Below are 21,679 nucleotides of genomic sequence, written 5' to 3' on the forward strand. Positions count from 1 at the left end.
CTGCTCCACATACTGTTGTAATTGATACGAGTGACAAAAATGTAAGCTTGAAATTTAAATAAATATTACGAATGATAAAAAAATGTCGAATAACATCCGACATGGGACCTACCATAAGAGCCAAAAATCGATGTCGAATGAGATTTGACATTGGACCAGTAAGGGTTAAATCTATAATATTTGAAATGTTTTGAGTAAATTTTTTTGGTAAAATGATTTGGATAGAGATTTTTTTATCGCCGTACATTTTACAACGGCCCCGTATTAAGGCACATTGAAGCAGGTCCAGCGGTCTAGGGTTAAAAAGGTGTAATTTGAAAATACTCTCATCGGCGCAGTGGTCCTCCTATATTAGAGCAATCCGGGAGTCTGGGGAGACCATTTAAGTTCTATTTCCGTAACCGGCCTGGTCGCTGGATGCGTTCTGTTTGGGGCCAATTCTCTCTCTCGCTCCCTCGCGCCTTGCGCCGGTCGCTCCGTCCCGCTCGCACTCGCGGACTCCGTCTCTTTCGTTAAGGCGTCTCTTTTCCTCGCATACTATTTTGGTGAGCGACATCCGAAGCAGGAAACTGGCTTAGAATTTCCAATAGGAAAATGTGACGCTGAATATACGAATATATATATATATATATATATATATATATATATATATATATATATATATATATGTATGTATATATATATATATATATATATATATATATATATATATATATATATATATATATATATATATATATATATATATATATATATATATATATATATATATATATATATATATATATATATATATATATATATATATATATATATATATATATATATATATATATATATATATATATATATGTATATGTATATATAACGCGTTAGGCTACCATGCTGGAGACCCTAGGTTCGATTCCCAAGAGGGTCAAATTTTTTTTTGATTTTTCAGTCTAGTACTTATACCTGAAGCGCAAGGTTGATCACCTTTCCTTCGTGTAATTAAACGATCAAGATAACACTGCTTTTATACGATGCAGTGTCCTATGGACCATTGGGTGCGTATAAAGGTTAGAAGAAAAAGAAAATATATATTATGTACGTATTTATGAATTTAGATGGTTCGAGACGAAAACTCGATTCATAAGCGGATAAACAATTGTCATCAATTGATTCGACAGTCACATTGTGGTTACATCAATCCATTTTATTTGAAAAATTACTTGATAAACACCACTTTTTCTCAAAATCTATTATGACACGTGTTTCGATGCATTCCGCATCATTTTCAAACACCGTATGTGAAGCTAAGTGTAAATCGTAGAGATGGGTCGTTAAAGGATAAATAAAGGGTAGGAGCTGTTTCTTCGGTGTTTGAAAATGATGCGAAATGCATCGAAAAAGGTGTCACAATACATTTTAACCTCTCGAAAATCTTAATGAAAAGGTTGAATTTTCCATTACACGAATGTGCGCCAAAACGATGTTCAAATGGTGATATAAGGAAAAAACGCAAGGCTGAGATGAGCATTACCGATGAAATTAAGAAAGGTGTGTGGAGATGGTTTGAACATGCAGAACGAATAAGAGAAGAAAGAACAATATGTAAAACAAATTATGAGGCAAATTTGGTTGGTAATAGATGCAGAGAAAAACCGAGGAAAACTTGGCACGAAAAGAATTTCAAATACTTGGGTCAGAATAATTGCCATGTATGTATGAGGAAATGCACGAATGTGGAAGGTGCGAATGATGTTCACAAAGACAGATTGGCGTGGCTTTCTATTGTCTCTGCCTACCCCTGTGGGGAAACAGCGTGACGATTGGTTAGTTACGTTTTAAAAACTTTAGTAATTTACAGAAATGAAACTCTTAGGAGCATATCTGGCAAGAGTCTACGAGATAGAATAAGGAACACCAGGATAAGAGACATATGCGAGATCGAAGATGTCGTTAGGTGGGGAAGGCAACGAAGAAGATAATAGTATGCGCATGTGAGGAGAATAGAACCATCCAGACTCCCCCACATTGCATTGCACGGCCAACCCCAAAGTAGACCGTCAAAGAGATGGATTGACAGCTGGGAATCGATATTGCATAAGACTAATCCCTCATAAAAACAGGTCACAAGGCCTACACCAAGAAGTAGTAGAAGAAGAAGACTAATATATTTTTTTTTAACGTAGAAATGCTCCAATTATTTTTGTCGTTTTCGCCGCTACCTAGTTGGGAGTTCGTGTCAACAGATTGTACGTGTTTACATTCAGACGTACGTATCTCCGTATTGCCTTGTATGTCCTGGCTCGTGGTGGACTCCCACGCGAGCGATTGGACGATTAAAATGTATACATTATGTGTACATAAAAATATATTTAAAAAAACGACAATTATCAACGGGATACACGCGCCGATATGCCAGGGTCACAGTGGACTTGTGGAACTTAAACATAATTAGCGAATTTATAGATTACATGTTAATTTATGTATTAATTTTTAAATCAAACACATATTTTTGAGTCTACTAAGTTGTATTTTATTAACAAAAACACATAAAAAAAATTGTGACGATTGTTTCGCCTTATGGCATTATCAAACGAATGTCGCAATGAAACAATTGTCCCAATATTTATTTTTGATGTGTTTTTGTTAATAAAATACAACTTAGTAGACTCAACAAATCTGTGTTTGATTTAAAAATTAATACATAAATTAAAATGGAGTTCTACAAATTAAACGCCAAATCAATAAATTACATGTTAAAATTAAACATTAATTTTTTTAAGTCTACTAAGTTGATTTTATTGTTAAATAACACATAAATTTTTAGACAATTGTTTCGCCTAGTCATGTCATTCGTTTGGAAATGCCATAATTAAAACTGGAACCAAATGCCGAACCCTCTTCTAGTGGAACAGAAGGTCTGTTGTCGACAGTCAACATACCGGCTTCTCTTAAGGAGTTTTACGCGGTTTTCTTCTCGTAGATTCTCATAATTTTGTTTTACTCTTTCTCCACTTATTCCATTCACATGCCTAAACCATCCCAGCAATGAGAAAATGCTGAGATGTTCCTGATTAGCCCACACTAGATTGTCCTTTGTGTTCCCAACACATATTAAAATGAAATATGTTCCTAGCTAGTGCAAATAAAAATCATTTCTTGAATGTTTTTCGCAGATACTTTATGACACATTTTATAAACTTATAAAACTAAACAATTTTGTTTTAACCGCTTTTTATTATAAGTACACTTTAATCTACCGGTTTCGACAAGCACCTTGTCATCATCATGGTTTATGAAATTCTAAAACATTAAAAGCATTAAAATACTCATAATTTTTTACGGAGTATTTGGTAAGGGAATGCAATTGAATATGAGTATTTTAATGTTTTTAATGTTTTATAATAAACCCTGATGATGACAAGGTTCTTGTCGAAACCGTTGTCTTGTGGAAACTGATCTTGATCTGATCTTGTGTAAATTGATCGAAGAAACCTTGTATGTAATAAGCAAGATAAAAAATAAACGAAACTCCCATCGAAAAAAAACATGCCCAAACCATTTCAACACACCTTTCTTAATTTTATCGATAGTGCTTATCTCAGCCTTGCATTCTTTCCTTACATCACTATTCGAACATCTATCATACATCGTCTCAGAAACTCGAGGGACTTGTGTATACAAGTTGGAGTATTCCAATTATTTTTCAATACGAGTAAGTATACTGGGTTTTGGCATTTTACGATTACAAAGGCGTATCTAAGAGCAACCGAAGTTTTCCGATTAAGGCCGAATGCGGCCGAAAATGACCGAAAATGGGCACGGAATAAGCCACGTGGGAAGTACCTACGTTAATATGCGCTACCAATTACCGATATACAAATACCAGCAAAAAAAAAACAATAATATCCTTAATTGGACATTCAATCGACTAATGGAGGTTTTTCGATAACATTATTTTAATCATATTTTATTCTCTCAGACGAATGTGTGGAAAAACGATGCACGATAGATGTTCGAATAGTAATTAGAGGTAAGAGCATCAATCGTGTCCTGGTAGCAGCCCTAATGCATCGAAATGAAATTGTCAAAAGAAGGATAAAAGTAGACTGAATGCAGTCGAAATGCGATCTCTCAGACGAATGTGCGGCGAAGCAATGTATTATACAGGTGTAACAAGGATAAAATGCAAGGCTGAGATAAGCGTTATCGACAAAATCCATCATTCAGGCTAATATTAAACCATGATTGTATGGACCAAATCGTAGTGTCTAACTATCCGTCACACTGGCTGAAACGTCTTAAGAATGCACTCACAAATATATAATTCAGTACGCGACCAGCCGCGCGAGAAGCCACACGTGTCGCCGCGCACATTTTTTTAAAGAATGTATATCGGAAATATATATTTTTTTAACACATATTGAAAAAATATTTATGACCATTTTTTAACTGCTTTCTGTTCAAAACCATATATTTATTCCGGAAAAAACTTATTTTTTTCAATACAACTTTTACGATAAATGTTACCTGGATTTAAAGAAAATTCATTTGCGGGCTATCGATTATCCCGCCTTTTTGCGAGTAACACAAGGCGCAAATGCCCAAAAAATGCAACCAACACTCAATTGGCGATAAAATAAATAAATAAAAAAAATTTTGTTTGTATGCTTTAATACAGTATTATTTGCGTGCTGTTCTAGTGATTGTCCTGACGAAGAGACGAGTACGTCTCGAGACCGGTAAACAAAAAATCTCGGTGAGTGGTTATATACTAATATTACAAACATGTTTGTGAAAAAAATATAAGTAAAAATGACTTACCACAAAGCAAATGCTTAAAATATAGATAATATTGAGAATAAAATAATGTCTTTTTTGTAGCAAGAATGGCAGACGTGTCGAACTTTTTTTCTCAGAATATTCCAAATACAAAATGTCGCGTTTTGATTGGCGGGCGGAGGATGCGAGATCAATGGACCGCAGATGGAGAGGTGCGATAAGGAAATAGACACGTCAAAAGTGATTGGAAAACATAACGGACCAATTGATTGCTCCTCGTACCCAAACTGACCGGACCACAATAATAACAGAAATTGGTATGTCAAAAATAATGTACTTGCAGCATTTTACGTTGTTCGCCTTGCAGGTGAATCACGGACGGAAGAAAAAAGAAGAAGAAAAAAAAGGACAGAGATATTTGAATTTAAATTTCATCGTAAGATATGTAGCATATATTTAAATTTCATCATAAGATTTAACCCTAGAATACTAAACTATCGTAAAAATTACGACGGCAAAATGACGATTCCTCCCCCAGCTTCACAGAACCTTCCTAATATACATTTATTAAAAATATTTTTTTAATTTTTATGTGACTTCTTAATCTTAAACCCAAAGAATTACTATTGCTTCTAAAATAATAAAAGTTTTTTTGATGTTTTTTTTTCCGTTGTATTTTTATGTCGTATTTTTTACGAATGTTTCGCAACAACGTCACTCGTAGGATAGTTACGTAATCTAGGGTTAATTATTTTAATTGAATCATAAGATATTTGCGTTTTCAAATATTTTGATCATTAGATCTACATTTGAATTTCACCGTAAGATTTGTGTATATTTAATTTTCATCATAAGATATAAATTTAAATTTCATCGTAAGATCCACATTTGAATTTTGATATAAGATTTGTGTATTTAACGTTCATCATAGATTATGTAAAAGTACTTAAATTTCATCGTAAGATTATGTGTTTTAACTTCATCAAAAGACTTTCGTTTAAATTTTATCATAATATCCACATTTGAATTTTTTCGGAAGATTTGCATTTTATCATACGATACATTGTCCAGTGAATGTCAATATTGAAGAAAAAAAATGTTAAAAAATCTTTTTTGTTTGTAATATTTCCTTCATACGTACTGTAAAACATTTTTGGGTGACATGTCTCTTAATTAATCTCGAAAATTGGTACTTTGAGTAAAAACATAATTGTTTCATCAAGTGTTTCACCAAGAAGCAGATAAGACCTAGTTTCATCGGTTTAACCTTTTGAGTAATTTATTAAAAAATTGTGTTTTAATATCGAGATGACCGGGGCCTCGATATTTAGGGTCCAGAGGGCTTGGAATTAGTTTCATCATAAGAATCGTGGCTTAATTCATCATTTAACTTGTGGTATTCAATTTCATCACATTGAAATTTCATCAGATATCTATCTGGTTTAATTCATCATTTAACTTGTGGTATTCAATTTCATCACATTGAAATTTCATCAGATATCTATCTGATGATATTTAAATGCGCCAACCACGATAATTGTAAATAAAATGATGTTTTGATTAGATACGAAGATTTAAAAAAATGTTTTAGGTTAAAAAATATTTGGGTAAAAAAGTAAAATAACTAAGTCAAAAATCAACAAAAATATTTTTTTGCTAAATTCGTATAAACTTTATACAATGTATCATTGGTCCTTAGTAAATTATACCTAAATAATTAGTCTATCAATAACATTATAAGGCACATAATATTTGTAAAGTTAATTAAAAACTTCAATATGGCCATGTCTCTCCTCGGTTGCTATGGACGGATATTAATATTTAAAAAAATAATGATTTAAACATCTAATTATTCATAATTAATATATTTTTCTTAATAAAGTAGCTCGTAATAATGACTACACGGTAGTCAAGGGTTAAAAACATTCCTCTTAATGGGAAATGACAGATGTTGCGCCATTAGACCGGTTCGCAAAATGCAATCGTACTTTTAAAAATTTAGAAAAAGAAGAAAGTAAAAAAATATTTACTTTCATTTAAAAATAACATTGCATTTCACAACAGACCTCATTATGTAAAACAAAAACAAAAATAATGTATATAATAATTCATAAAGAAAACAACACAAAACCAAACCGTGCATAAAAATATACAAAATAAAATAATAAAAACATATAATAGATATTACTATCAAATTAAAACCATAGAAAAATACTCAAATAAAATAAAATACAAACCTTTGCTTCGTAGTATTTTTAGAAAAGAAAATATATTATATAGTCCCCTTTTCACATAAGCGCATATAGTTTCAAGAGAAGCTCTTTAATTGCTTACATGTTTAGACGAATGATTTTAAAAAAAATCTAGATTTAATTGAGACAAGTAAATTTAAAAAAAAAAAAAAAAATTACATAAAAAGGGTCCTTAGAAAATTAAAAAAAAAAAAAAAAAAAAAAATATATATATATATATATATATATATATATATATATATATATATATATATATATATATATATATATATATATATATATATATATATATATAATATATATATATATATATATATATATATACATATACATATACATATATAAAGATAAATTTAGAGACAGAGTTATAAATTTTTCTGTCTAAGTACATATATAAGACATCCATTCTATGAAATTCATTGCTTTCAAAGGTATAAAAATTAAAATATATATTTTCTTCATAAAAATATGTAGTTATCAAAAATAATATTCTTACCTATCTCCCGAAGAATCTTCCACTATTCCACATGGTCAAATTACGATTAATTGTTTATATTCTAAGTTCTATTGCATTATTTTATAAAATATATAATATGACTAAATACACCATAGAGATTGTGGATTTAAATAATGAAATGGAAACAATACATGGCTGTTTACTGCTTTACTTAAAGTGATCCAAAGTCATGTGTGAGTAATTCCACAGTAGAACCAGGAAATTGTAAATTGTAAAAGACATTTGAAAGGAAACTTTGTATGACACCACTAAATATTTTTGTTTATGATTGGGTTGTCTGAAAAGTTGCATTTAAGCAACTTTTAGCGCTAATCAATTTCTCAACTACTGTATAACACAAAGTTATTGAACAGTTGACAGATCTAGCTTCATTTTAAAAAAACAATTGAGCGATTTTACCCAATAATTTGATGTTTTTTAATTGTTGGCAGGGTGCATTTTCCTTTGAAGTGGTAAATTAAAAAGTTAAGAAAGCAAAATAAATAAATCCTTTCCTGGTTTAAAACAACGTTTTAAGTTAACCACTAGAAAAACGTATAATTTGTTTAAGAATGCATAAATTTTAACATTGTTAGAGGGGTTTTTTAGTTTCCAAATTTCAGAAAACACATTTCTTGTGGTTTTGAACAAAGTTTTATACTAACCACCTTAAAATCATATAAAGAAATGGATTTAACAACTAATTAAACATTAGGCAAATGTTTACAAAAACTATCATCGGTCAGTATCTTTGTTTAAAAAAATTGTGGCGTAAAACAATGTTTTATAATAACCACTTTAGAATCCTATACAAATTATACATGGGGATTTATTTATAAATATCACCATTGTTAGGGTGTTTTTTTCACGGGATATATTTCTCGTGGTCAAAAACAAGGTTTTATTTTAAACGGCACAAGTTGCATTACAACTTTGAGTAAAACAGTAAAAGCACCGGTGAAGACGACATGACAGAAAATGAATAAAAAAATAAAAACAAATGCAGTCCACTTCGTAATATGGAAAAAACAAAAGCACAACTATGAACACACAAAACAAATGAAAACTGCACTAATGATACCAAGCAACTACGGGCGTGCAGCATCCCAACCACACCCGTGCCGAGCTATCTGCCAGCCGAACGCGCAACCGCGCAAAAAGTAAGTGACGTTTCAATTTTGATGGATACCATAATTATCGTACACGGTCAGATGTGTTGAATCGCTTAAAATACCTTAGTCAATGTTTGCCGTAGGTGTTTATAACCTGTTGGAAACAAAATGATTGGACGGGCTTTTGAAGCCACATTGGATTTGGTTTGCCAAAGCCAAAAAAAATCATTAGAATCTGGTTAATTCGATTCAAGTATCAGACAATACAAGATTCAGATGTAGCAAGACATTTTTGGAATTTAAAAGCAACCGAGCAGGTCAGGTCAATGATAAAGAGTGCCTCTTTCACCACATCGTGTACAGTTTTGATCATACAGCTAAAACCAGTAATTTCGTCAAAACAATTTTGGGTTGGTTCAGAACTAGTTGAATCGATGTTACAGACTGGTCAAGCTGATGAAACCAACGATACAGCATAAATGAGTAGTTTTGTTGAAAACAATCAAAGGGATGATTCAGAGCTAGATGGTTCGATCGATATTACAGGCTGTTCAGGCTGATGAAGCCAATGATACAGCTAAAACCAGTAGTTTTGTTACAAACAACTCAGGGATGGTTCAGAACTAGATTGGTTGATTTAACACATACTAGTCAAGCTGATGAACCCTGCTAAAAGCAGTAGTTTCGATGAAAACAATTCAAGGTTGGTTCAGAACAAGTTTGAATGATATTACAGACTGGTCAAGCTGATGAAGCCAGCTATGAGCAGTAGTTTTGTTGATTATGACTTAGGGATGGTTCAGAAGTAATGAGATTGATACTACAGACTGGTCGAGCTGACGACGTCGCCAGGAGTGCACGCGAGAGTGGGTTCGGTTCGGCCGGCAGCGCCCCGTGCGGCCGAAGCGTCGCACACTACCGCTGCGTGTGGTGGGACATGTGAGGGTGGCCGTACTGCTGCGCCAGCGAGGGCGGCAGCGGCAGGGGGGAGGCGCACGGCCCGTGCTGGTGGTAGCCCTGCGGCGACACGCCCATGCCGTGGTGCTCCATGTGCTGGTAGCCCTGCGGCGGCCCGCCCATGGGCGAGCCGCCGTACACCAACTGCCTTACTTTGGTCTCCTCGTCGGCGATGTTGTAGGTCAGCTCCGTCTCCTCGAAGCCGGTGGCCGACATGCGCTGGTCGCCGCCGTGGCCCGGCCCGGCGCCCTGCGGCGGGTCCGGCGAGTTCAGGCACGTCTGGATGAGCCGCTTGCCCGAGTCCGACGTGATCATCGGCTGCAGCTTCCGCGTCGCGAACGTGTACACGTGGCCGGTCTCCGACGCGACCAGCAGCATCACTTGCGTGCCGGTCAGCGTTGATAACTCGTATGCCTGAGGGAGAAAGTAAAACATCAGCATAGTGTTAACAAGTTTTTGAGAATTTAACAGATGAATAAGAGCAAATTATACACATAAACGAATATGACAAAACAAGTGGAAAAGGGGAAAGGAGAGGGAGGAAATGGGGTAGACGACAAACTACCCATATCAGTACAATAAATATCTAAATTAGGTAGATGACAAACTAGGCAATATATTTAGACACAAAATTTTGGTAGATGACAAACTAGGCAATATATTTAGGTACAAAATTTTGGTAGATGACAAACTAGGCAATATATTTAGATACAAAATTTTGGTAGATGAAAAACTAGCCAATGTATTAAGATATCTCCATATATTAAGGGTCTTTGCAAAAAAAAGTTGTAAATATGTATAAATTGTGATTTAAATAAATGTATACAAATTTTAAAAAATTTAAAAATTATATAAAATTAAGGTAAATGATAAACTATTTTTTATATTAAAAGCATTGACAACTTTGTGGTATGGTAATAAAACACTCCTTATCATCCATTGACACTTTGTGTAATACCACTTTTATAAACACTTATTCGTGACTACCGGTTTCGGAAAATCATTCCATCGTCAGGGCATTAAAATAAAGTTATTACGATTTGACATTTCGCTCACTCCTTTCAAGAACGTCATAAATCAAAAATCGACATTTTTCAGCTGTGCATCTTTTCGGAATGCCCAGAAAATGTACTTTATCCCAGCAAAAGAGGCATATTTTGATCTTAATATTTACCCGCTACAGGGCAGTAAGTGTTGTTTTACGTTTTGAAGAAAAGGTATTGTTTAATTTTTTTTAATATAAAAACGTTTTCCTGAAAAATCAAGTTTTTTGATTTATGACGTTCTTGAAAGGAGTGAGCGATTTGAATAAAAAAAAAATTAAAGAGAGAAAGAAGACAAATGAATCACAATGGGAATATTTTCAAAGTGGACTCGAAGTTAAATTTAGTTGATTATATACTATGGGTAAATCTTTATTGATTACTTTACTTATTTCTAATTATTTTATGATGATAAACTAGCCAATGTATTTAGACACAAAATTTAAGTAGATGACAAACGACTCAATAAATGTAGACATAAAATTTCTACGTAGGTACTGCACAATGCCATTTAACATGTAGGATGGAGTGACAATGGCAAGTTTAAGTAAACCCAACAACGGGCGGTCAGAATCACATGTAGGCACACTGTGTACTTGGCGTATAACCATTTGAATACAAAGATGGCAATAATACTACGGCTGCCTGTCGTTTTTTCTTACATTTTATTAACCCTTTAGTACATTTTTTTAAAATGAGTATAATAAATTTTAAGCGTGGAGTTTATGACGTAAATAAATGTCCGCCTCCGTAGTGTAATGGTCAGCACGCTTGGCTACCGTTCTGGAGGTTCGATTCCCAAACGGGGGGGGGGGGGAATAACTATTATACTATAACACTCCTTTCAAGAACGTCATAAATCAAAAATTGACAATTTTCAGTTGTGCATGTTTTTGGAATGCCCAGAAAATGTACTATATCCCAGCAAAAGAGGCATATTTTTAACTTAATATTTACCCGCGCTGCAGGGCAGAAAGTGTTGTTTTTGCATTTTGAAGAAAAGGTATTGTATATATTTTTTTTAAATACACTAAATATTTTTCAAATGGAGAAAAAACCTTCAGGTTTTACCTTAAAGGTTCTGTTGCACAGTAAAAAGTTCAATAAGTGGCTTGATATTTATTTTTAATACATAGTATTATATTTTTAAACTTTAAAAACGTTCGCCTGAATAATCAAGTATTTAGATTTATGACGTTCTTGAAAGGAGTGAGCGATATGAGGGTTTAACTGAGGCTGAGGGTAGGAGAGGGTTAAATGCGTCAGATGAAAAGCTCAAGAAAGAAAAAGTATCACCAACTGCAGGTAAGCAAAAAAAAAATAAGCTTCATGAATATTCCTATGAATCATCTGTCAATACAATTTATGTGACTTTTTTACCTTCGACATTTGGAGTCGAGTTCGTGCACAATTATCCCATTGTTGGAGAGCACATTGTTAACCAATCACCTGCTACTTTCCTGATAAAGTGTTGCAATATAAATAAATGGAGAAAAAAAAACTCGACGCAAACATTATACCTAGTCACAGGATAAATAATTCATGAGTTTATCTGACACCGCCTACGGAGAAAAGTGAAAAATTCTGTAAAAACGCATTTAAAAGGTCTACACAATTTGGTAATGCCAAGAATGTGAAATTATAATATACTAATTAGTGCAATGTACGTGTGTGAACAGAAAAAAAGCGATCGAATTCTGCAGGACCTAAATCGACCTATATATATATTTATTCTATTTTTTGACATCTCATCAAAGATGAAGAAGAATATGGAAGTCTGGGCATTTACGGGGCTGACAACCGTCATAGGCTGGTTTATGTGGTCACTTTACACACGTGCAACATTCACCAATTCTACCCATTATCATCTTTGATGAGATGTCAAAAAATAATATGAAAATAACTCCTGTAATTGGAGTATTGCCTCCGTAGTGCAATGGTCAGCATGCTCGGCTACCGTTCTGGAGGTCCCGGGTTCGATTCTCAGGGGGGTTTAATAAATATAAGTGATTTTTTCACTCTAATATTTATTCAATATTACACTGGACTGGTACCTGAAGTGGAGGGCTGATCACCTTTCCTTCATGTGTAATCGATCGAGATAAAACTGCGTTTATATGAAGCAGTGCCCTATGCACCATTGGGGTGCGGTAAGGGTTTTATTATTATTATTAATTGGAGATAATCCAGATTTTGTGAACAAGTATTTGGACACACTCAAAATGTTGTAAACCTATATATAATTCAATATATGTATACTCAATGGAGTCAAAGCTTAAGTATGAAGTGAAGCATAGTGTCGGCATTAGAGTTGGCATAGAGTTGGCATGAAAAATTTTCTCACTATGCGTGTCAAAATTTTTATGTTGCATTCACTTTCCAGTTCAGCAGATAGCTTTAAAGACATACTAAGACGGTTTTTTTAATGATTCAATACCTGAAATTCAGTCTTTGCGACTTGAAGTGATTCCTTTTCTGGTAGTTTTGGGCAGTTTTCATAAGAAAAAGATTCAAAGAATATTGAAAAGTAATTCGGACCGCGCACTGGGAGCATTGAATTTTTTTAGTTATTTTTACCCGGGTCAACCCTTCTGAATTCAAAAAAATTATTTGAGACCGCTCAGTTTCACTCAAATCAGGTTTTTTCGGCATTTAATACTAAATAATGAAGGTTTAAATGAAATGTACAAAAAATGCGCTTTTTCACTGATTAATAAAATAACTGGAGAGCAATGTTTCACATATAAAACTTACCCTTGAAATTAGTAAAAATAGAGTTTATGAATAAACTACACCTCCAACTGTCGTAGGTCGGGATAGCAGGTAATAAGGTAGGTAAAATCCATCAAAATATATACAATCCGAAAAGATTGCAAGAATTCCAAGAGTCGCAGTATTTAAAGACATAAACCAATTTTGTAGGGGGTTCCTAATATACATATTTACCATCACCACTGCGTATCTGTATAAGCGCCCTTTAGATAGTATTTTACGAAAATGGCGCTGTATAAATTATGCAAAAATATCATTATTATTAACTAACTAACTTACTTTATAAAATAAAAATAAAACTTTCTTTATAACCTTCTCTTCTAGCGGAACGGAAGGTCTGTTAACGATAGTCAACAGTCCGGCTTGTCCTGAGGAGGTTTACGTGGTTTCCTCCCAGCAATGAGCAAATGCTGACAAGTTCCTCATTGGCCCACATTGACTTGTCCCTCCTTTTCCCAACACAGATTAAAATAAATCATGTTTTTTGACTAGAGAAAACAAAAATCCACTCAATGATATATAAACCTTGTACATAATAAGTAAGGTAAATAATAAATGCAACTCCCATCTTACACATTGTTTGCGGGAAACGCTTAAAAGCATATTTAACATACTGTTGGTAGAGAGAGGGAGACGCTTATAGGCGTTCTATTTGCTTACTTTTGGTACTGCACGAGACGCCAAAAGACATTGTACAGATTAGAGTTAGATTTGCGATTATTTGTAACTAGTAAACGACCCTAATTAATACACTTATTAGGATCGGGGTTGATGAAAAAACCGCCCGACACCAATGTGTTAAGAAAACGAAAAATAACGGTTCTAGTGAAATGTATCCACGGCAAGTAGAGATGGCAACTTCTCAGAAAGCTCGACTAGAAATCGTAAAAACACGTATAATATTTGGACCATCATCATTCATTGAAATATCTAATCGTGTATGCACGTCACTGGCGGTAACGCGAGATGAATACATATTTTCGTAACACTTTCGATAAGACGTCTACAGAGCCACGAGATCACGTTCAAACAAGTCCCGGTCGGGGGTCAAAAGTATAAAAGAGCGACAAAACAAAACAATACACGTCGGATAGAGGAAAAAAAACGCACGCAGATGGTGATATATATATATATCTGCTTACCGAAGATCTGGTGTACAATTGACGTGTCGTACAAAACGCAGGAGAGACGTGATCTGAATCAGCTGGAAGAGCATCGTGGGAACCAAATCGCACGAAATTACCCAATGTTGTTATTGTCAACTGTCGCAGCTAGCCGGAGCTATTGTCGCATTGTCGACCGAGCATTGTGGACTATGAGAGCAGTTTTTGCGCAATAGCGGAGATCGCTCGGCGCATTTCAACAAGGTATAGTCGTATGATCGATGGACAGCGATGCGAGGATTTTTTTTCTAGATTGGCATTTTGAAACGGAGCTGCTAATCGCGGGTAGTGCTAGGATTGTACAGACTTGCAGCCTGATAGACTTGACGACATACGGTGACATTTCATTGATAGGATATCGCTTATTCCTTTCAAGAACGTCATAAATCAAAAATCGTCCATTTTCAGTTGTGCATGTTTTCGAAATGCCCAGAGACTACTATACTATATCCCAGCAAAAGCGGCATATTTTTTACTTAATATTTACTCGCTACAGGGCAGATAGTGTTGTTTTTGCATTTTGAAGAAAAGGTACTGTTTAATTATTTTTTTTAAATAAAGTAATATTTTTCAGATGGAGTAAAAACTTTCAGGTTTTACCTAAAAAGATCTGTTGCACGGTAAAAAGTTCAATTAGTGGCTTGATATTTATTTTTAATGCATTGTATTATATTTTTAGACTTTAAAAATGTTCTCCTGAAAAATGAAGTTTTTTGATTGATGACATTCTTGAAAGGAGTGAGCAATATGTACTGTATTCTGTAAAAGATACATAGTTCTAAAGTACAGTATATTGGAGCAACAGTCGGACATGGATATAAGGATTCCCAACGGACCTGGACATTTTCATCTTATAATGATGTCTCTCTTATACCCATACTTTCGTTTAAGGATACACATGTTAGTTATTGAACATGTAGCTGCTTAAAATGAGCATGATCTCTAGCCTGTATACATTTGCTTGAAATAAGCATTCTCGTTTTAAGCATGCTCAAACGAAATACTCCAACACACATTTACTCCAACACACAACATTTACTAGCAAGCTGCTACTACTACTACTACCATCACGCCGTTTCGCCGCAGGAGTAGGCAGAAAGGATGGAACGCCACACTCTTCTGTCCTGACATACTCCTCGCCTCCTTCACATCCATATATCTATACATACATGCCCTCCGATTACGCAGACTTTCGACATCGCCAGATTTTAGGTTCTGATTGATCTGATCGTGCCAAGTCTTTTTCGGTCGTCCTCGTTCTGTTTCCCCACTCACATTCGCCACATATATTTTCTTAGTCATTTTCTTGTTATCCATTCGCTTTACATGTCCATACCACCGTAAAGAACTCTTCCCAATCTTTTCAATTATTCCTTGTTCAGCCTTACATTCCTACTTATATCTTCGTTTTTAATTCTGTCATACAATGATTTTCCACACATTCGTCTGAGGGAGCGCATTTCATTATTTAGTTTCTGATAAACAATATATAATAGATAATCGAATGGTGATATAAGGAAATAATGCAAGGCTGATATCAGCATTATCCATCAAATTAAGAAAGTTGATTTGAGATTTTTTGGGCATGCAAATTGAATGAGTGAAGAAATAACAGTAAATAAAATTTATGACGCGAATGTGGTTTATAATAGAATCAGAGAAATACCGAAGAAAACTTGGCATGATCAAATATTTCAAATGCTCATAAGTGGTGAGTTCAGGAGTCGGAATAATCAGCGGGTAGGTATGAGTAGATGTCGCTCACTCCTTTCAACAAAGTCATATATCAAAAATCGTAAATTTTCAGTTGTTCATGTTTACGGAATGCCCAGAAAATGTACTATATTCCAGCAAAAGCGGCATATTTTTAACTTAATATTCACCCACTACAGGGGAGAAAGTGTTGTTTTTGCATTTTGAAGAAAAGGTATCGTTTAATTATTTTTTTAAATATATTAAATATTTTTTAAATGGAAAAAAAACATTCAGGTTTTAACTAAAAATATCTGTTGCACAGTAAACAGTTCAATAAGTGGCTTGATATTGATTTTTAATACATTTTATTATATTCTTCAACTTTAAAAACGATCTTCTGAAAAATCAAGTTTTTTGATATATGACATTGTTGAAAGGAGTGAGCGATGTATGAATGTGGAAAAGAATGTCGAAGATTGTTGGAAAAAACATATTGGCGTGGAGTTCTTTTCTCTCTGTATGCTCCTGCGGAAAAGCGTGACGGTTAGTCAATTAGTTAGTTTTAATTACATTTTTATTATGTAGATTGATAATAAATACACCATTTATATGCTGGTCTATTTTTACACTAAGCATTCAGCAGCATGACATATAAAAGTAAATCCATTAAATTAAAGGCCACACCTTTTGCATCCTTTTGTCATCTGCTATAAACAGTGAAGCCATTTTATATGATAAACGGAAATTCTGTAAAAAAATACCAACAAAAAAATATATATTCTTTACAACCAACCGTATCATACAAAACTTAATTTATGAATTACAAATTGATATTAAAATATAGATATGTGATCTTTTAAACACATACATAGTATGTTGATGGTCGTAAGTTAGCAACTTTTAACCGGTTGCAAAGTGACATATGCGTTTCGTTTTTTTTGCGTAATATTCACAGTCTGACTATTATTGTCGAATATTTTACATAAAATTAACATCATTTAACTCCACGTTCTATATTTTAGCAAAACTTTTTAATTTATTAACGAACTTAATGAAATTCAACGGTAGGAGGTGTCAACTTAACATGTTACCACCAATGTCTGACATAAAGCGCACCTTTAATTACTTTTACTACTTCCATTATGGCGTTTTCTACAAGGGTAGGTAAACATTGTAGTTACTTTTCCATTTTTATTTCATTTAACCAGTGACCGAGTTTCGTCGTAACCGACATCATCAGACTGGTGGGAGGTTAGATAAAATTTTACATACACAAAAAGATATGGGTTAAAAACCATGATTTTATTTTATTTTTCTGAGAAAATGAATTCAAATCATATATTAAATGTTAAAATCAATCACACATTTTTGAGTTTACTAAGTTGTATTTTATTCTTAAAAAACACAAAAAAATATTTTGTGTCAATTCTTTCGCCTAGTTATGGCGTTTTCAAACGAATGTTCATTCGTTTGAACATTAGTTTGAAAATGCTATAACAAGGCGAAACAATTGTCACAAAATTAAAATAGAGTTCTACAAATTAAACGCAAATTCTATAAATAAATAAATTTATATTGAATGAATTTGTAACAATAATTTCACATAAACTATGGTAAGCATTTTAATTGGGTTTTTTATAATATATAAACTGTAGTATAGAAATAGATTTTGTATGTATAATTTAAACAAAAATAACAATTACTGGTCAACTACTCGTAAAAACATATTGTAAAAAAACTATAAAATTGTTGTTTTACTATATAAAATGCAGTTCCACCAAGACTGTCAGTACAAAACTCAAATCGTATAATTTAACTACATATCGCTCACTCCTTTCAACAACGTCATATATCTAAAATCGTCAATTTTCAGTTGTGCATGTTTTCGGAAAGTCCAGAAAACGTATTATATTCCAGCAAAAGTGGCATATTTTTAACTTAATAATTACATATTACATGTTTTTAACTTAATTTTTAACTTAATATTTACAGGGCAGAAAGTGCAGTTTTTGCAGTTTGAAGAAAAGGCATTGATAATTATTTTAATGGAGAAAAAAACATTCAGGTTTTACCTAAAAAGATCTGTTGCACAGTAAAAAGTTCAATAAGTGGCTTGACATTTATTTTTAATACATTTCATTATATTTTAAACTTTAAAAACGATCTCCTGAGAAATCAAGTCTTTTGATATATGACGTTGAAAGGAGTGAGCGATATTTCAATTTAAGTTTTAATGGTAAATAATGCTATTTCTTAAAATCTATTGTGACACGTGTTTTGATGCATTCCGCATCATTTTCAATCACCGTATGTGATGTTTGACCGAAGATGATACGGAATGGATCTAAACGCTTGTCACAATAGTTTTATTTTTATTGTAGTGGTGTTTACCAAGTAAAACTAAAATTAAAAATGGATAGATATGCCACAAACTGACTGCCGAATCAAGTAATGAAATAAATAATATGACAAATAAAAAAACGGTAAGGTGGTAAAAACATGTGTGCGAATTTGCAGAAAGGAGTCGGAGGTGGAGGCGTTATCAGGATATCAGAAATCGGGAGAAGGTAATGAACCGACTGTACCTATGTTGGATGCCAACATACCGACATGACACAGCCCGCCAGATGTTGCAGTCGTGTTACAGAACGATACAAGCTACGATATATCGCAGCATGACGAATCAAGTCTAAATTCGAAATGCACACAATGTATTATATATAGCAGGTACAAATTACTATTTATAGATTTGGCGTTTAATTTCAAAAACTCCATTTTGATTTATATATTAAATATTAAAATTAAACTCTGATTTTTAGAGTCAACTAAAATGATATTGAGTTCTTATTAAAATACACCTGGTATATTGAAAGCTTTTAAATGTAAATTCACAGTAAAATCGGGATTTTATAAATTGGGATTACAATTTTATATTGTTTCACATTTTCATTAAATTTCGCAACATAGATAAAAAAAATTGCTTAGCAAGAACAGATCTGTCAGGAAGCCTAGATGCTTCTGTATCAGATCTGGGCATGCGGTGGGACAGCTTTAAAAAAAGTCCTTATTAAAACACATAAAAATAAGAATGAAAATCGTTTCACCTTGTTATGGCACTATTAAACTACTGTCTAACTACTAACAATAATGTCAGGTTGTGGTCCTGTGGTTAGTGTCGCGGACTCTGGAGTCATAGTTTCTCAGTTCGAACCCACTCTATCACAATTTGATACCTATTTCTAATAATGAGCCGCGTAGGCTCACAGAAATAGTATGAAATTGAAATATTTGTGTAAATCATAAAAACACAAATATTTCTTTATCTTTAAAAAAAATAGTAAAAAATCTAATATCAATAGTTTGAAAATGCTATAACAAGGTGAAATAATTGTCACAAATTTTATTTTTATGTTTTTAATAATAAAATACAATTTAGTAGACTCTAAAAATCGGTGTTTATTTTTAGTATACAAAAACAAATCATTATGTCTGAATTCACAAAACCTATAAAAATTATCGCTAAGCGCAACAATAAATTAACTTCATACTCTAACCTTATCATATGATATTATTATCATCATTTGAAAATCGTTATATGGTATGGACATGTGAAGCGAATGGATAACGAAAGAGTCACTATGAAAGTCTATTTGGCAAATGTGAACGGGAGAACAGAACGAGGACGGCCAAAAAAAACGACCAGATCAATCAGAACCCTAAAACCTGGCATGTATCCACTTCTAGTTCAGGGGTGGATAGCACATATCCATCACTAAAGGCGACAAGGTGCTTTTTGAAACCGGTTGGAGAAAAAAGTGTCATAAATAAAAGTGGTAAAAAATATTTTAGTTTTATTTTATGTATAAAGTTTATAAAATATGCCACAAAGTGTGTGCAAATAAACATGAAAGAAAATAATTGATGAAGGTATTTATTGATTTGGCGTTTACTTTGTAGAACTCCATTTTAATTTATGTATTAATTTTTAAATCAAACACAGATTTTTTGAGTCTACAAAGTTGTATTTTATTAAAACAAAAAACACGAATTTCAAACGAATGTTTGTAAATGCCATAACTAGGCGAAATAATTGTCACAATATAAATTTTTATGTGTTTTTTGATAAAATAAAAACTTAGTAGACTCAAAAAATCTGTGTTTGATTTAAAAATTAATATATAAAAGATGAAGGTATTGCCTGATTTAAATTCACACTGGAATTATTTCGTGGTTGTAGCCTGGCGATCACATTCCTGGCATATTTCTATCACAAGTACCTACTCGTACATCCTAGATATGTACAAATATATAAACGCATACAATATTATGATTTATGATAGTCTACTTCAAACAATGGGAGTGAATATCACGGCTGGGTTCTGAATCTGATTATACACGACGATTTTTGTTTATTTTTATCATCACATATCGCTCACTCCTTTCAAGAACGCCATAAATCAAAAATCGTCAATTTTCAGTTGTGCATGTTTTCGGAATGCCCATAAAATGTACTATAACCCAGAAAAAGTGGCATATTTTTAACTTAATATTTACCCGCTACAGGGCAGAAAGTGTTGTTTTAGTATTTTGAAGAAAAGGTATTGTTCAATTATTTTTTGTAATATACTAAATGTTTTTCAAATGGAGAAGAAACCTTCAGGTTTTACCTAAAAAGATCTGTTGCACAGTAAAAAGTTCAATAAGTGGCTTGATGTTTATTTTTAATAAATTGTATTCTTTTTTAAACTTTAAAAACGTTCTCCTGAAAAATCAAGTTTTTTGATTTATGACTTTCTTGAAAGGAGTGAGCGATATGCGTTCCCACACATAGTGTAGATACTATTTTATATACTGTTTCCGTATACTCTTCTCTTTCTTCTTCTGCATGTTTTTAAGATGGATTAGCCTCATGCGATGTCGATTCCCATCTGTCAATCTTTCTCTTTGGTAGTCTACCTTGGGTTCCGTGCAATGCAATGCAAGGGAGTCTGGATGGTTCCATTCTCCTCACATGCGCATACTATTGTCTCCTCCGTTTCCTTCCCCACCTAACGACATCTTTGATCTCGCATTTTTCACTTATCCTGTTGATGGTTATTCTGTCTCATAGACTTTTTTAGTCAAAAACGTTAAGGCGGGATATACGATAGTCCGCAACATAATTTTCTCTCCAGGTAACATTAAACGTAATTACGTAGATGTCTCTAGTGAAGTTCTAGTGATTCAAGAACAATGTTTCTGAATTGGTTCATATATCTAGAACTTCCAAGAATTTGAGTAGTGTGGTTGTCAATAATGGGTAGAATTGGTGAATGTTACACGTGTGTAAAGTGATCACTTAAACTAGCCTATGACGGTCGTCAGCCCCGTAAATGCCCAGACTTCCATATTCTTCTTCATCTTTGATGAGATGTCAAAA

General features: G+C 33.3%; 1 protein-coding gene across 2 annotated transcripts in view; it reads right to left on the minus strand.

Moving 5' to 3' along the window:
- LOC148309402 (serum response factor homolog) overlaps positions 1-21,679 on the minus strand; it is a 209,195-nt gene that overhangs the window by 163,362 nt on the left and 24,154 nt on the right. For both annotated transcript variants that reach the window (XM_088260105.1, XM_088260104.1), the window contains exon 2: positions 9,741-10,001. In XM_088260105.1, the coding sequence (XP_088116231.1) occupies positions 9,741-10,001 (261 nt within the window). The remainder of the gene's footprint in view (positions 1-9,740; positions 10,002-21,679) is intronic.

The sequence above is a fragment of the Brachycentrus maculatus genome, unplaced genomic scaffold (assembly GCF_059751285.1).
Source record: "Brachycentrus maculatus isolate JH-2025_06_01 unplaced genomic scaffold, ASM5975128v1 h1tg000124l, whole genome shotgun sequence".
NCBI lineage: Eukaryota > Metazoa > Arthropoda > Insecta > Trichoptera > Brachycentridae > Brachycentrus > Brachycentrus maculatus.